At 45.5% G+C, this 18,359-nt stretch overlaps 1 protein-coding gene across 1 annotated transcript in view; it reads right to left on the bottom strand.

The window, feature by feature from the left end:
* Positions 1-17,948, bottom strand: part of acadl (acyl-CoA dehydrogenase long chain) — a gene marked incomplete at its 5' end in the record, with an annotated part of 159,340 nt that extends 141,392 nt beyond the window's left edge. Inside the window, one exon of the mRNA XM_068036310.1 lies at positions 17,755-17,948. Coding sequence (XP_067892411.1) covers positions 17,755-17,948 — 194 coding nt within the window. The remainder of the gene's footprint in view (positions 1-17,754) is intronic.
* Between the last annotated feature and the right edge of the window lie 411 nt (positions 17,949-18,359).

Genomic DNA, 18,359 nt, shown 5'->3' on the forward strand with positions numbered 1-18,359 from the left:
TGGATAGAAAAATGAACAGCCCTGGCCCAAAGCACAAACATGAAAAAAACAGCGGGCAGGCACAAGGTAAGAGAAATGAATGATGAAACTAAAATAAAATAAAAATAAAGAAAAACGAAAAAAAAAACTGAAAATAAAAGGGAGGGGCCTGTCATGCTCTGAAATTATTGAACTCAATGTTCAGTCCGGCAGGCTGTAACGTGCCTAATCGGACCCCGAACTTCCGGTTGCTTGCCATTTCAACACACCTCCCTGCTCTCAAGCCCACATCTCTGTCCTGGACTTGCTGCAGTGTTCCAGTGAACATCGACGCAGGCTCGAGGAACAGCATCTCATTTACCAATTTGGCACGCTACAGTCTGCCTTTCAACATGACATTAACACACCATCTACCTTTGTTCCATGACCTTTTGGTCAGTAATTCTCTGTGACCTTGTCCTATCAACACCTTCTCTTTTGATATCTCATGCCCCACCCCCGCTTTATTTGCTTAAAACCTATTACATTTCTAACCTTTGCCAGTTCTGAAGAAGGGTCACTGACTTGAAACGTTAACTCTGCTTCTCTCTCCACAGATGCTGCCAGACCTGCTGAGTATTTCCAGCATTTCTTGTTTTTATTTTAAATAACTGAAAATGACTTCAAAACATTATACAGAACCATTTGCTTCTCTTATTGATGTACAGCGTTTAAAATATTTGAAAGCTTTTAAAAGGTGTCTGTTTGTGCCTTTGCGCCTAAAGCTTAATTTTATTGGCCTCCTTGAAAGCCCACAAACGGCGCACTTAATGGAAACTGGGGCGTGAACAGTCCTGTGGGCAGGGCTGGCTACTAGTGCCATGATTTTTAAACCAGCACAAAAAGATTTGCACTGAACGTACCTCACATCAAATTCTGTAATCTTTTGTGCTGATTTACGGCAAAAGCTAGCAGAAACGCTACCCCTGCATGCATCAAGGGAACATAGCCCTAAGTTAGAGATTGATGCCAGTTCATCAAGGCTGCTTTTGACTGTAGACAGTAGACTTAATTGCTTTCTCAGAAATAGATAAATGAATTTATATTTATTCACCAACTTTCACAACTTCAGAATGTACCAAAGCATTTCATGGCCAATGAAGTACATTTGAATGAGTATTGCTGAAAATAGAGACCATGTTGCCATGTTGTCGAAGCTTTTCGTCTTGCACTCATCAGGACAACTCGCAAGAATACCAATGTAAGGGAAAGCAACAACTTAATACTGTATGAGACGAGAGTGCGGATTGGTAGAGGTGCTGCCATGGAGAATGCATCAATTTATGGTGACGGAAAGTTAACTGCCAAGTTATGTTTGAAATTTAAACCAGGCAGCTTGACTCTGATTGGTCAACACATTGCCCTGAGAAATGAACAAGCCAATCGAGGAATCACAAGGTGTTCGCCACTAATGGGATGCTGCCATCAAGCCAAAAAGACATCCTGCCTATAACACAAATGAGTAATGTGAGATATGAATTTCAATGCCAATGCGATGCTAGGTATATAGGCCTTGTGTCCCAAAAACTGGCGGATCGTATCAAACATGTCTCTTCCGCTGTTCGCAATGGCCAAGATCCTACCTCCTACCAACAGGCCCAACCCAACCAGCCCATGCTTGCAAAATTCAATACACAGTGTCCAACATTAGATGTGATTCCACAATTGGACAATATTTGCTAAATAATCCTCAGTGTGCAAATAATTACGCTGACAACCAAATTAAGATTGCCAGTCGGGCTTGCAGTGTGACACATTTGCACTTACTGGAAGCTACATATATTAATACACAGGGCCCTGTTCTTTGCAGATAGAAAAAACATGTACACACATTGCGCCTGTTTCAGCTAAACAAAATAAGTGACAGCCATTCGCTGGTTCATTCATCAGGGCAATGCCTTGACCAATCAGAGTCAAGCTGCCTGGTTTAAATTTCAAACAAACCTTGGCAGTTAACTGTCAGTCACCATAAATTGGTGCATTCTCCATGGCAATGCCTCTACCAATCAAATTCCACTTGCCAACCAATCAGCACTCTCTTCTCATACAGTATAAAGTTGTTGCTTTCCCTTACATTGGTATTCTTGCGAGTTGTCCTGATGAGTGCATGATGAAAAGCTTTGACAACATGTCTCTATTTTCAGCAACACTCAGGTTCTGTACTACCAAACGACTATTTATAAACAACTATTTATATTTGAATTGTTGTCACTGTTGCAATGTAGGGAACCACAGCAGTCAAGTTCGACACAGCAAAGTGCAACAAATAGCAATGAGATAGAGGACGAGCTAATCCATTTTTCCATGGTGTTGGTTGAGGGATAAATATTAGCCAGGACACGGGAGAATTCCCCAGCTCTTCTTCAAATAGGATCATGTGATCTTTTAAGTCCACCCAAGATTGAAGTTTAACATTTCATTCCAAAAATGCCACCTCCAACAGTGCAGCATTCCCTCAATACTGCACAGGCGTCAGCCCATATTAGATGCTCTTATTCTTAGAATGGGTCTTGAACACATCTTCTTTGTATTCAGAGGTGAAATTGCTCCCAGTGACGGCAAAGGAGCTACCAGCTGTTAGAAATTGAGAACTGCCACTATGTTGTCACAGAAATGGGTGCACTGACCGACTAATCGCTTGAGGTGTAATACCTGCCCTTTTACCTTCTCTCTCCTCACCAACCAAGGCCCCAAACACTCCTTCCAGGCGAAGCAGCGATTTACTTGTACTTCCTTCAATTTAGTATACTGTATTCACTGTTTACAATGCGGTCGCCTCTACATCGGGGAGACCAAACGCAGATTGGGCGATCGCTTTGCGGTACACCTCCACTCAGTCCAAAAGCATGACCCCCAAGCTTCCCGTTGCTTGCCATTTCAACACTCAGGGCGGCACAGTGGTGCAGTGGTTAGCACCGCAGCCTCACAGCTCCAGCGATCCGGGTTCAATTCCGGGTACTGCCTGTGTGGAGTTTGCAAGCTCTCCCTGTGTCTGCGTGGGTTTCCTCCGGGTGCTCTGGTTTCCTCCCACATACCAAAGACCTGCAGGTTGATAGGTAAATTGGCCATTAGAAATTGCCCCTAGTATAGGTAGGTGGTAGGGAAATATAGGGACAGGTGGGGATGTGGTAGGAATATGGAATTCGTGTAGGATTAGTATAAATGGGTGGTTGATGGTCGGCACAGACTCGGTGGGCCGAAGGGCCTGTTTCAGTGCTGTATCTCTAAACTAAACTAAACTAAACCACCCCCCCCCCCCCCCCGCCCCTTTCATGCTCACATTTCTGTCTTTGGCTGGCTGCAGTGCTCCAGTTAACATCAACGCAAGCTTGAGGAGCAGCAACTGATCTTTCGTTTAGGCACTCTAGAGCCTTGCGGACTCAACCTTGAGTTCAACAATTTCAGAGCATGACAGGCCTTTTTTAAATATTTTTCTATAATTTACTTTTTTAACGATGTGCCTGTTTTTTCATGTAGACAGAGCTGCTCATTATTCTGCCATTAACACTTTCTCTGGACTAATGCTTTGTCTTTCACCACAAGCATTAACACGTCTTTGCCTTTGTCCCATGACAGCTTGGTTATTTAATCTCTCCTGACCTCACACACCTTCCCTTTTGTTCAGTTCCTCACCAACCTCCCCCCACTACCCCACTTTCACTTGCTTAAAACCTAATTCTTTCCTAACCTTTGCCAGTTCTGATGAAAGGTCACAGACCTGAAACATTAACTCTGCTTCTCTCTCTACAGATGCTGCCTGACCTGCTGAGTATTTCCAGCACTTTCTGTTTTTATCCAAGAAAACCTCACTTTCTGAATGGGAACTGAAAGCTTCTTCTCTGCTTGTAGACCCTAAAGCTAGTTGGTGCAAGTCAAGTGCACTGTGATGTTTTGGTCCCTCACTCTGTCTGCTCTCCTACAGCAATGCAATTAGATATACTGCAATCGTTTACCTATCCCAGAGACAGTAAATGCCACCTCAAATCAGAACCAGTGAATATTGCAAAAATAGTTAACAGGCATGAATAAAAACAGAACAAAAGTAATGAATAATTTTTCCACAGGTTGAAAAGTTCAGAATAGCATGTCAGTTACTGCTTGTGGCACTATTGCCCCCATTTTTCCATCCGTTTTAACAGCAGCCCTCACGAGCAATAGCAGCAGAAAGTATACTTCTGAATGCCCATATTTGAACATATTTTGCAATAGATATTTATGTTTCCTATTTTACAGCAGAGATATATGACATTTTATATATTTCTCTCTTCAGACCAGGCAGACCACCATGCTCTGAACTTTATAACACTCCCACAGAGATCTGTTGCAATGAGCAAGACAGAACTGGAAACTCATCAATAAAATAAACAGAGCAGTCCGTTTGAACTCCCTCTCAGGCTGGCTCAGACACTCCAACCTTCTTTGATCCGAGTGCCAAAGAATGAACAAACCCACAGTCAGTTACAATTTCAAAATATCTCATGATAAGAAGTTAAATACCTTTTGCCTTTTCATCCCTTATTTTGCAATCTGTGAAAGAACATGAAAGAAAGGCCCACTGTCTCATGTGCATTTCCATAATGAATAGTCTTATTTAATTTTAGGGACAAACATGCTTTCACAGAGGTTATTCAGAATTCATAAAAAGGACTAATATTGTTTATTTAAATTAACAGCGAGTTTCAGGGGCAGATATTTCCAGGCTCAGGGGCAGATATTTCCAGGCTCAGGGACAGATATTTCCAGGAGTTTTTCAACGACGCTTCTGGTAATGTTAACTTTCATCATTTAAAAGAAAATTCTGTACAGGTCTTTCTCCCTGTCCTGGCTCCCAGTGTACTAACCAAGTGATTCTCAAACTTTTTTGAAAAGGACCCCTTTTCAAATTGTCATGAACAGATGAGAACCAACTGTAAATTGTGTTTTTGTGCACTTGGGCATTATTGTCAATTGCCATTATACACATCATGTTATGTTTTTACTTCAGTGTTCCACTTGTTAAAATAGAGCTGGGACAGCTACTTGAAGGGGTCCGTCACATGACCCAGAAACCACCCATTTCAGCCTGCTGGATTTGAAACAGCATCAGTTGAGAGAACATCTTGTTCAAAAACACAGCTGTCTTCGAGCTGCATCTCACTTCTCTCAGGCCTTCCTGCGAGAACATTCTGCAAATCAGCAAGAAAATTCTGCTCTCTGTCAGTTATCTCCATCAAAAAAAGGCTGATGTCAGATTTTAAGCTGCCTCAGCTTACCTCCGAAAGTGCAAGAAGAAAGTGTAAGACAGGAGGTTTTAAACGACTCCTACCCCACCCGGCATTTCCAGTCGGTTAACTCCACTTTTGGACTTTCTGTTAATTAAAAAAACGGACTCCAGTTTCAACTGAAACCCCCGTTAGCTTACAGTTAAGCTATTTTCTATTTTGTGACCTTTCCTTGTATGTTTGTGAGCGAGCGTTGTGATGTTACCCCTCCTGAGTTTAAGTGTGTGTGTTAATAAACACTACTTCTTTGTTTTAACTTTAACAAGTGTTGCGGTCCTTTACGACTCAGGGTTCAAGGGAGGAAAATTCAAACACAAACACCTGCAGGTTGTGGAAAAGACAGAGAAATTGGTTTTAAACTTTAAAAAAAAATTAACCACCTGCTCATAACAGAAATTGGGAGCTCAAGCTCGTGATAATGAGGTAATGAGTCCATGAGATTACGACCAAATCATAAGATACGAGCTGAATCAGAAATTAAAATAAACTGAATAGAAGCCAAAAGGGGAAAATCTGATAGCCAAAAAGATTGTGAAGACAAATAAACAACCGCAGCAAAGCCCTCTTACTCTAACATTCCAAAATGTCACATTTTTATTCAAAGATGTTTTTGGAGCAAGGTGACGTAACCGCTGAAAAGTTGGCAAACCTGAGTACAAACCAGTTAAAAGCTATAGCTGGGGAGATACATGTGAAACTGCCCCGCAAGGTGAAACAAACTGAGGTCCTAAAAGTGCTGGCTGAGCACCTAGGACCACAGTCCCATTCTGAAACAGGTAGATGAGGAATTAACTCCTGAAACTGACCCATCTCCCATGGCCAGAATGGAACTGGCAAAATTCAAGATGGAACTGGAGTTTCAGGAGAGAGAGCGAGAGCGTGAAAGGGTTTTCCAGCTAAAAAAAAATTGGAAATGGAGCTGAAGGCTCAAGCAGAGAGAGATGCGAGACAGATGGAGGCTGCTAGGGAAAATCTCACTTCATCCGGTAACTGCCCAAATCTCCCTAATGCAGAATCAGGCTTTGAGGCTCTCAAATATGCTAAGTTCACACCACAATTTGAAGAGGGTGAGGTGGAATCCTTTTTTGCAACTTTTGAGAAGGTGTTGGGACAGCTACGATGGCCACAAGAAATGTGGGCCCTCATAATTCAGGGTCAGTTAACAGGGAAGGCTCAAGAGGCCTGACCCCAGAAATGTCCGCTAATTACGAGCGGACTAAAACTGCCACCCTTAGTGCATATGAGTTGGTCCCAGAGGCATATCGCCAGCAATTCAGGTATGCTCGAAAGAAACCTGTGAAGAGTTATCTGGAATTCGAAAGGCAAAAGCAAATCGCTTTCCACCGCTGGGTCTGATCTGTAAAAATACAGCGCACCTATGATGAATTACGTGAGCTCATATTGCTGGAGGAGTTCAAAAATTGCATTTTCCCCAAACTGAGAATGCACTCAGAGGAGCAGAGAGTCCACACAGCTAGGGAGGCCACAGTCGCTGCTGATAGCTCTGACCTTACGCATAAGCCTGGCAACTCAGGCAGACCCTTACAAATCCACCCTCAAAAACAGTAGGAGGATAAGAGGGGAAACTGGGATAGAAAGGGAGCCACATCTGGAAAGGGGAGTACAAACAAGGGTGCACCCCAAGCCCACAAAGAGAAACCCTGGAGACCAGTGTACTCCCGCTGCAACAAAGTGGGTCACTCCAGGCTTGAATGCTGGAGGCTAAGAGGAAAGCCAGTGAGTCCAATAGGTCTCTGCAAGAGCGCTCCCAATGAGAATAACCCAGTAAAGAGCATAGCAGGACTGGCACAGGTCCTCACTATAGAGCCTTGACCCTCTGAGGGTATTACTCTTTGCGTTGCTGGACTGGACAAAATCCCCAAGAGTTACTGAAGTTTTGCCCTCGCAGGAACCGTGTTCCCTACCCTTCCCAGGAGGTGAGTAAGTCAATTGTACTGCTGAGGGATACAGGGGCCACTCAGTCCTTAATGTTGGAAAACAGCCTAAGCCTTGCCCCCTGAAACCTCCATGAAAGCCATGGCCCTGATGAGCGGAGTGGGAGGAGGTTTCCTGTCTGCTCTCCTCCATTGGATCCAGCTACAGTACGACCTAGTCTTGGACTCCGTAACCGTAGGAATTGTCCCAGAGTTACCAGTAGCAGGATAGACTTCCTATGAGGAATGACTTGGCTGGCAGCAAGACAATAGCAACCACTATAATCTTAGATCAGCCCAGCGAAAACAGGAAAACCGAACAACTACAGGAGGAAATACCAGGGATCTTCCCCGATTGTGTAGTTACTCGGTCCCAAGTCAGACAGGCCAAATTAGTTGAGAGGGAATCAGTGCACCAGCCTGATGAGCCAGAGGCCTGGTTAGCTGAAACCTTCTTCAAGGGGAGCAGGTGCTCAAGCGAGCCTCCCTAATTAACGCCGAGCAGGCAGATCCTGAAATAAAGTGCAAAGCACAGAATGCTTGCTCTGAGGCAGAGGCCACGCTGACCCGAGTGTTATTATGTGCGAGATGGGGTAGTAATGCGGATGTGGAGACCTCCCGGGAGACCTGCGGAAGAGGAGTGGATAGTACTCCACCAGATTGTAGTGCCCCCAAAATACTGGCAAGAGATTTTAAGGATAGCCCATGCTATCCCGATAGCAGGACACGTGGGTACTTGGAAAACGTTAGCCCGGAAAAGCAAACATTTTTTCTGGCCTCGCCTCCGGTCCGATGTGGCCGAATATTGCGAAACCTCCTCAAACCCATTCCGGCATTCGGTGATCCTTTGACTGAATATTGATAGACTGTGTGGGGCCACTACCCAAAACCAAGACCAGCTATCAATACCTCCTCGCCATAATGGACTTAGCCACCCGATTCCCCAAAGCCATACCCCTCAGAAAAATCCTCAGCCAAGGCCGTGATCGAAGGACTAAACCAGCTCTGCACCCGGTACAGTCTGCCGAGGGAGATCCAATCAGACCAAGGATCCATCCATGTCCCGTGTGTTTCAGGAGGTAGTACACTGCTTAGGAATCACCCAGCTGAAGTCTGGTATTACCAGACCCTGAAAACTATGATTAGGATCTACTGCTCTGAGCATCCACATGACTGGGACAAAGGTTTAGGGTTTCCTGCTGTTTGTCACCAGGGACTCCCCAAATGAGTCCACGGGCTTCAGACCCTTCGAATTAATTTACGGGCATGAGGTGTGGGGGCTCCTGAAGCTCCTGAAAGAGAAATTCCTGGAACACCAGAAGGACACCTCCATGTGGGAGTTTGTCTCCACCTTCCGGGAATGTCTCTTCAATGCATGCACGGTGGCCAAAGAGCGTTTAAAGATCTCTGAAAATCATGAAGCAAGCAGACAGGCATTCCCAGGCCCGGACCCGGCAACCAAGTAACCAAGTCCTACTACTGACCCTTTCCGAGCCAAATTTAGTGGCCCGCATCAAGTGGCCAAACGGGTCAGCACAGTTAATTACTGTGATTCACACCCATGACAGGAGGAAGCAGTACCGGCTATGCCACATTAATATGCTTAAGAAATATTACAGCCGAGAGCTCAGTCAACCGGTGGGTGTTTGCCAGAGGGTGGAAATATCTGAGGGCAGCTAGGAGGAGTTATTCGAGAAAGAGGAGACCCTGGTTGAACCCCCGGCTCCAGACAGGCAAACACGGAAGTCTTGAAAAACATAACCACCCAGCTAACCCAAAAGCAACAGAAAGACGTGTCCACCCTGCCGCAAAAATTTAAGGAGATCTGTAAAGATTTGCCAGGGCAACCACCCTAGCAGTTCATGACGTGGGGAGACACACCACCGATCAAACAAAACCCCTACGGGCTGAGCCCCGACAAACTAACACAAGTTAGGCAGGAAATCCAGTCCATGCTGGATAATGATATAATTGAGCCGAGCCAAAGTACCCTATTGTACTGGTCCTGAAGCCAGAAGGATCCACATGGCTCTGTATTGATTACCAAAAGTTGGTCCCAAACCTTAGTACCGCAGCTGCCCCAGTAACCGTCGCACTGCAAGAAAAGCAAAGGGGATAAGGACAGAGGCATGCCAGGAGACATTTACAAAAGTGAAGCCATCCTAATAAATGAGCCCGAATTAGCTGCCCTAATCTGTTAATCAAAAACTCTAGTTTCAACTGAAACCCTCTGATACGACCAAGTGAGAAAGGTGTCTATGGGTTGTTTACTGTCTTCACCTGGTCTTATTGTAACAGGGTTTAATCTTAAACTCACTGTGTTTTCAGCTTCCCCTTTGTGAATCTATGTTCACAGCTTTCCAATTATAAGGCAAAGAAATGAGCACACCAGGTTTTCTTTAGGTTTAAAGAAGAAAAGTGAAATTCATTAAACTCTAATCTTAAACTCTAATACAGTTAACGCCTATGGACATACGAAGCGCCCACGTTAGCATGCACACATGACACACACATGCAAATAGGGACAGAAAAGAGAAGAAAAATAAAATGGAGAGATTTGAGGCAGTCTCACAAAGGGGGTTTCTTGTTACTGTTTCTGTGTTTCCAGCTCGCCGTAGATTCCTTGATTGTAGACAGGTCTTACTTTTCGTTGGGGCTTAGTATTCTTCTGAAACCTTGTTCACTGTAGGAGACTTTTCTCTCTTGGGGTTCATATGTCTTCAATGGTTTCGAAGCTGGTGAGAGCGAGATGAAAGCAGACAGGAGAGAGGTGTTCTCAGTCCAGGAGCTAATAGCCTTCTGAGTTCAAAATCCCTGTTGGAAGTTCAAATTCAAGAAACTCCAACAGTCAGTCATGTGACTAAACTGGCCTGACCACATCTGTTTGTGTATTGAGCCACTTTAGTAGTTAACCTGGAATGCTTCAACGTCTGGGAATCAAAAGTCCATTGTGGATTAAATTGAAGCAGGGAATAGCTCCTTTGTCCTTTGAAGTACTTGTCTGTTGATATGCTAATGCCTCTACAGCCAAAGTCTCCAATTGTCCTTTCTTCCATCATCAGCAGTTTAAAATCAATGTTCATGTGGCAAAATTAATTTTCCTCATTCTTGGCAGGTGGGGGGCCTGCCTGACATCCCCATTGGCTTACAGATAAGCTATTTTCTATTTTGTAAATGGCTTTGCCCTTTAGATGCCGTCACCTTTCCTTGTATGTTGTGAGCGAGCATTGTGAAGTTACCCCCTCCTGAGTTTAAGTGTATGTGTTAATAAACCCCACTTCTTTGTTTTAACAAGAATTGTTACAGTCCTTTACAAGTCAGGGTTCTAGGGAGGAAAATTCAAACACAATCTGCTTACGGACAGGAAAAGACAGAGAAATTGGTTTTAACTTTTTAAAAAATTAACTACCTGTTCGTAACAAAATAGATTAGTAATCATGGATCTCCATCTACGTTACACTGTATAATACATGAAAGTTCTGCAAGTAAAGTATGTTTTAGGAATACTTCTAATTAGTCATAGAGAGATACAGCACTGAAACAGGCCCTTCAGCCCACCGAGTCTGTGCCGACCATCAACCACCCATTTATACTAATCCTACATTAATCCCATATTCCCTACCACATCCCCATCTTCCCTCAATTCTCCTACCACCTACCTACACTAGGGGCAATTTACAATGGCCAACTTACCTATCAAGTTGCAAGTCTTTGGCTGTGGGAGGAAACCAGAGCACCCGGCGAAAACCCACGCGGTCACAGGGAGAACTTACAAACTCCGCACAGACAGTACCCAGAACCGAACCCGGGTTGCTGGAGCTCTGAGGCTGCGGTGCTAACCACTGCGCCACTGTGCTGCCCCAATTAAACAGATATTTACTTACAAATACAGAGATATTCATGCCACTCTCAGTGCTCCTCCATGCATGCTCCCCACCCCCCACCCCCACCCCCACCACCACATGAGACAGCCAACCACTTTACTTCCCCCTCAGCTTTTTTTTTTACTTCTTTCACAGGATGTGGGCATCACTGGCAAGGCCAGCATTTACTGCCCATCACTAATTTGGAGAGTCAGGAGGTGGGTTACTTGCCGCAGAATTCCCAGCCTCTGACCAGCTCTTGTAGCCAAGGTATTTATATGGCTGGTCCAGTTCAATTTCTGGTCAATGGTAACTCCATGGATATTGATAGTGGGGGCTACAGCGATGGTAATGCCATTGAATGTCAAGGGGAGATGGTTGGATCCTCTCTTGTTGAAGATGGTCATTGCCCGGTATGATGCGAATGTTACTTGCCACTTATTCTTGTTGTCTAGGTCTTGCTGCATACGGAGACGGACTGCTTCAGCATTTTTTTATTTTATTCATTCATGGGATGTGGGCGTGGCTGGCTAGGCCAGCATTTATTGCCCATCCCTAATTGCCCTTCAGAAGGTGGTGGTGAGCCTCCTTCTTGAACCGCTGCAGTCCATGTGGGGTAGGTTCACCCACAGTGCTGTTAGGAAGGGAGTTCCAGGATTTTGACCCAGCGACAGTGAACAAACAGAGATAGAGCTGCAAGTCTGGATGGTGTGAGGCTTGGAAGGGAACTTGCAGGTGGTGGTGTTCCCATTCATTTACTGTCCTTGCCCTTCTAGTTGGTAGAGGTCGTGGGTTTAGAAAGTGCTGTCTAAGGAGCCTTGGTGCGTTGCTGCAGTGCATCTTGTAGATGCTACACACTGCTGCCACTGTGCGTCGGTGGTGGAGGGAGTGAATGGTGAAAGTGGTGGATAGTGTGCCAATCAAGCAGGCTGCTTTGTCCTGGATGGTGTCGAGCTTCTTGAGTGCTGCACCCATCCAGGCAAGTGGAGAGTATTCCATCACACTCCTGACTTGTGCCTTGTAGATGGTGGACAGGCTTTGGGGAGTCAGGAGGTGTGTTACTTGTCACAGGATTCCTAGCCTCTGACCTGCTCTTGCAGCATTTATATGGCTACTCCAGTTTGGTTTCTGGTCAATGGTAAACCCTAGGATGTTGATAGTGGGAGATTCAGCGATGGTAATGCCACTGAATGTCAAGGGGAGATAGTTAGATTCTCTCTTGTTGGAGATGGTCACTTGTGTGGCGCGAATGTTACTTGCCACTTATCAGCCCAAGCCTGGATATTGTCCAGGTCTTGCTGCATTGCTACATGGACTGCTTCAGTATCTGAGGAGTCGTGAATGATGCTGAACATTGTGCAATCATCAGCAAATGTCCCCACTTCTGACCTTTTGATTGTAGTAAGGTCATTGATGAAGCAGCTGAAGATGGTTGGGCCTCGGACACTACCCTGAGGAACTCCTGCAGTGATGTCCTGGAGCTCAGATGATTGACCTCCAACAACCACAACCATCTTCCTTTGCGCTAGGTACGACTCCAACCAGCGGAGTGCTTTCCCCCGATTCCCATTGACTCCAGTTTTGATAGGGCTCCATGACGCCATACTCGGTTAGATGCTGCCTTGATATCAAGGGCAGTCACTCTCACCTCACCTCTGGAGTTCAGCTCTTTTGTCCATGTTTGAACCAAGGCTGAAATGAGGTTAGGAGCTGAGTGACCCTAACCGAACCCAAATTGAGTATCACTGAGCAGGTTATTGCTAAGCAAGTGCCGCTTGACAGCACTGTCGGCGACACCTTCCACCACTTTGCTGATCAAGACTAGACTGCTGGGGTGGTAATTGGCCGGGTTGGACTTGTCCTGCTTTTTGTGTACAGGGCATACCTGGGCAATTTGCCACATTGCCGGGTAGATGCCAGTGTTGTAGCTGTACTGGAACAGCTTGGCTAAGGGCGCGGCAAACTTTGGAGCAGGTCTTCAGTACTATTGCCGGAATGTTGTCAGGGCCCATAACCTTTGCAGTATCCAGTGCCTTCAGTCGTTTCAAGGCTATGGGCCAAGTGCTGGCAAATGAGATTAGGTAGACAGGTCAGGTGTCTTTAATGCATCGGTGCAGATTCGATGGGCCGAAGGGCCTCTTCTGTACTGTGTTATTCTGTGATTCTGTTTCTTGCTATCACACGGAGTGAATCGAATTGGCTGAAGTCTGACATCTGTGATAGAGTCATAGAGAGATACAGCACTGAAACAGGCCCTTGGGCTCAATGAGTCCACGCCGATCATCAACCACCCATTTATACTAATCCTACATTAATCCCATTTTTCCCTCTCACATCTCCATCTTCCCTCAATTTTCCTACCACCTACCTACACTGAGCAATTTGTTTTACAATGGCCAATTTACCTATCAACCTGCAAGTCTTTGGCATGTGGGAGGAAACCGGAGCACCCGGAGGAAACCCACGCAGTCACAGGGAGAACTTGCAAACTTCGCACAGGCAGTACCCAGAGCTGAACTCGGGTCGCTGGAGCTGTGAGGCTGCGGTGCTAACCACTGCGTCACTGTGCCGCCCAAAAGGACATTAGTGAACCAGATGGGTTTTTACAACAATCGACAATGTTTTCATGGCCATCATTAGACTAGCTTTTTTTTATTCATTCATGGGATGTGGGCGTTGCTGGCTATGCCAGCATTTATTGCCCTTGAGAAGGTGGTGGTGAGCTGCCTTCATGAACCGCTGCAGTCCATGTAGGTACACCCACAGTGCTGTTAGGAAGGGAGTTCCAGGATTTTGACCCAGTGACAGTGAAGGAACGGCGATATAGTTCCAAGTCAGGATGGTGTGTGGATTGGAGGGGAGCTTGCAGGTGGTGGTGTTCCCATGCATCTACTGCTCTTCGAGGTGGTAGAGGTCGCGGGTTTGGAAGGTGCTGTCTAAGGAGCCTTGGTGCATTGCTGCAGTGCATCTTGTAGATGCTACACATGCTGCCACTGTGTGTCGGTGGTGAAGGGAGTGAATGTTGAAGGTGGTGGATGGGGTGCCAATCAAGCGGGCTGCTTTGTTCTGGATGGTGTCGAGCTTCTTGAGTGTTGTTGGAGCTGCACCCATCCAGGCAAGTGGAGAGTATTCCATCACACTCCTGACTTGTGCCTTGTAGATGGTGGACAGGCTTTGGGGAGTCAGGAGGTGAGTTACTCGCCACAGAATTCCTAGCCTCTGACCTGCTCTTGTAGAGAAAAACTCCAGTTCAGTTTCTGGTCAATGGTAGCCCCGAGGATGTTGATAGTGGGGGATTCAGCGATGGTAATGCCATTAATTCCAGATTTATTAATTTAATTCAAATTCCACCTTCTGCTGTGGTGGGATTTGAACCTATGTCCCCAGAGCAATAAAAGCAAAATACTGCGGATGCTGGAAATCTGAAACAAAAACAAGAAATGCTGGAATCACTCAGCAGGTCTGGCAGCATCTGTGGAAAGAGAAGCAGAGTTAACGTTTCGGGTCAGTGACCCTTCTTCGGAACTGACAAATATTAGAAAAGTCACAGATTATAAACAAGTGAGGTGGGGGTTGGGCAAGAGATAACAAAGGAGAAGGTGCAGATTGGACCAGGCCACATAGCTGACCATAAGGTCACGGAGCAAAGGCAAACAATATGTTAATGGTTCATTTCATCTTAGTTTGTTCAGTTGGCTTACCCACTGTTTTTTTCAGGTTGTTTTTCTTCAGGTTTGCACTTGCTGCTGTTCAATATTCAGTGTATTCACACCTATTCTGTACTAATGCTTTGTCTTTCAACACACCATTAACATATTGTTTGCCTGTTCTCCGTGACCTTATGGTCAGCTATGTGGCCTGGTCCAATCTGCACCTTCTCCTTTGTTATCTCTTGCCCAACCCCCACCTCACTTGTTTATAATCTGTGACTTTTCCAATATTTGTCAGTCCGAAGAAGGGTCACTGACCCGAAACGTTAACTCTGCTTCTCTTTCCACAGATGCTGCCAGACCTGCTGAGTGATTCCAGCATTTCTTGTTTTTGTCCCCAGAGCAATACCCTGGGTTTGTGGGTTACTAATCCAGTGACAATACCACTACGCCACCGCCTTCCCCAAGGTACTCAAGACCTGTGCTGGGCACTTCAAGAGCAGGCCGAGATGAATCATCAACTCGTCACCTCTAGCTGAAAAGTTTTGCAAATGCTTCAGCCTTATCTTTTGCACTAATGTGCTGGGCTCCCTCATCATTGAGGATGGAGATATTTGTCGAGCCACCTCCTCCAGTTAGTTGTTCAATTGTCCATCACCATCCACGACTGGATGTGGCAGGACTGCAGAGCTTAGATCTGATCCGTTGGTTATGGGATCGCTTAACTCTGTCTATCACATGCTGCTTACGCAGTTTGACATGCAAGTAGTCCTGGGTTGTAGCTTCACCAGGTTGACACCTCGTTTTGAGGTATGCCTGGTGATGCTCCTGGCATGCCCTCCTGCACTCTTCATTGAACCAGGGTTGATGGTAATGGTAGAGTGGGGGATATGCCAGGCCACGAGGTTACAGATTGTGGTTGAGTACAATTCTGCTGCTAATGATGGCCCACAGCGCCTCATGGATGCCCAGTTTTGCATTGCTAGATCTGTTCGAAATCTATCCCATTTAGCATGGTGGTAGTGTCACACAACACGATGGAGGGTATCCCACATCAGCGAGGATGGGCATGTGTTTGGAGCCTCCACCTTCCGTTAGTTGTTTAATTTTCCACCACCATTCACAACTGGACGTGGGAGGGCTACAGAGCTTTGACCTGATCCATTGGTTTGGGATCGCTTAGCATTTCTATTGCTGCTTCTGCTGTTAGCATGCATGTAGTCTTGTGTTGTAGCTTCACCAGGTTGGCACCTCATTTTTAGGTAAGCCTGGTGCTGCTCCTGGCATGCTCCCCTACAGTCCTCATTGAACCAGGGTTGAATGGCAATGGTAGAGTGAGGGATATGTCGGGCCATGAGCTTACAGATTATGGCTCAATACAAATCTGCTTCTTTCTGATGGCCAACAGCGCCTCATGGATGAACAGGTTTTGAGCTGCTAGATCTGTTCTGAGTCTATCCTGTTTAGCACAGTGGTAATGCCACACAACATGAAGGAGTGTATCCTCAGTATGAAAACAGAACTTCATCTCCAGAAGGACTTTGTGGTGGTAGCTCCTACTAATACTGTCATGGACAGATGCATATGTGACAGGTAGAATGGTGAGGACGAGGTCATGTTTTTTTCCCTCTTGTTAGTTCTCTCACCACCTGCCACAGGCCCAGTCTGGCAGATATGTCCTTCAGGACCCAGCCAGATTGGTCAGTAGTGGTGCTACCGAGCTACTCTTGGTGATGGACATTGAAGTCCTCCACCCAGACATTCTATGCCCTTGCTACACTTAATGTTTCTTCCAAGTGGTGTTCCAACATGCAGGAGGTGGTTATCAGCAGCAAGTTTCCTTGCCAGTGTTTGGCCTGATGCCATGCAACTTCAAGGGGTCCGATGTCAATGTTGAGGAATGCTAGGGCCACTCCCTCCTGACTGTACACCACTGTGCTGCCACCTCTGGTGGGTCTGTCCTGCCGGTGGGTCAGTACTTACACATGGATAGAGATGGGGCTGGAGGAGTGTGGAGCATTGGCTGTTAGGTATGATTTGGTGAGTATGACTATGTCAGGCTGTTGCTTGACTAGTCTGTGGGGCAGCTCTCCCAATTTTGGTGCAAGTCCCAGATGTTAGTGAGGAGGACTTTCCAGGGTCGACAGGGCTGGGTATGCCTTTGTCTTTTCTGTTGCCTAGGTCAATGCCGGGCAGCCCATTTGGTTTTATTCTTATTCAACTTTTCTGTAGCAGTTTTGATACAACTGACTGTCTTGCTAGGCTACGTCAGAGGACAGTTAAAAGGCAAACACATTGCTGTGGGTCTGGAGTCACACATAGGCCAGACAGGGTAGGGATGGCAGATTTCCTTCCCTAAAGGACATTAATGAGCCAGATAGGTTTTTATGGTAGTTTCATGATTATTAATGAGATGAGCATTTTATTCAAGATTTATTAATTAATTGAACTTCAATTAAATAAGCCACTAATGATGTTTATAAACCAAATGTCAATGTATATTGGTCTATGTTTGAAAAAAATAGCAACTCATGATTTTTTTAAAATCTCTTGAAAATGAAGAGTTTGCCTGTTGATTTATGAAATAGTGGGGTTGATATGTCTGTGGTAGTGAAGAATAGCAGCTGGGGAATTACAATTAGTCTCCCCCCAACCCGGAGTTAAGGGAGACAGGGAGGGAAATGAGCCAAGGCTTCATTTTTGAATCTGGCTTGGTTGTAATGTCACTCTCTTACCCCCCACCCGACAATCAAGCTTACCAACACTCAAGAGTGACCACCAGGGAGGTCCCAAAGAGCAAACCACACCCTTTGCAATTCAACATCTTGTGTTGTGGGTGGGGGGGGGGGGGGGGGGGGGGGGAAAGGACCAAAAGAACAGCCAAAAATCTCATATTATTCACAGCTGGCACAGAACAGTTATGAATGGCATACCATCAGATCATTCAGTCTCATGAAGAAAATTACACAAATGTTACTTGTTCTATTTCTTGTAAGGGTTTTACTCAAAAGTTCACAAGGCTACATACTGTGTATGATATGGAACCACTTCTGCTTCAAAGAACCTTCTCACGCTTTGTCTGAATATATCATGCTCTTCAGAGAAGATTCGGCGAGTCCCAATGTCCATCAGATTCTTGGTGAAGGAAGTTTCTGGACGAGAAACTTTGTGGGTTTCATCACATTTTGTCTGCGTGCTCTGTAGTCTAAGAAAAAAAAGTCTGTATAAGAATTCAACAGTTCATCATAAAACAGCCTTTAATGTTGACTGGACAAATCTGGTATTTCCTTTGAAGTCTCCTCAATCTATAGTTTTTGTTATTAATGAGATACCAAAGCAAATTCTGAAGCACTGATTAGGCGATGTCAGCCTTGAATTTTCAAAGCCTGAAGATTGGGAAGGGGTTCCACAGTTTAGGAGCTCTGGGAAGAGTCAAAGACAGTCTCAAAATGATCCATTCAGTAGAAAACAATGGTTCTTTGCTATGTCACAAAACATTCACAAGACGCGGTCAATAAACAAACTCGGATTCAAACACACAACCTTGATTTTCACAGCGGGCCTAATAGGGACTGGCAAGGTCAGCAATGTGGAGGCCCTGCCAATCATAACAGCAGAGCCTCATTTCAATAA

The sequence above is a fragment of the Heterodontus francisci genome, chromosome 7, assembly GCF_036365525.1.
Source record: "Heterodontus francisci isolate sHetFra1 chromosome 7, sHetFra1.hap1, whole genome shotgun sequence".
NCBI classification, from domain to species: domain Eukaryota; kingdom Metazoa; phylum Chordata; class Chondrichthyes; order Heterodontiformes; family Heterodontidae; genus Heterodontus; species Heterodontus francisci.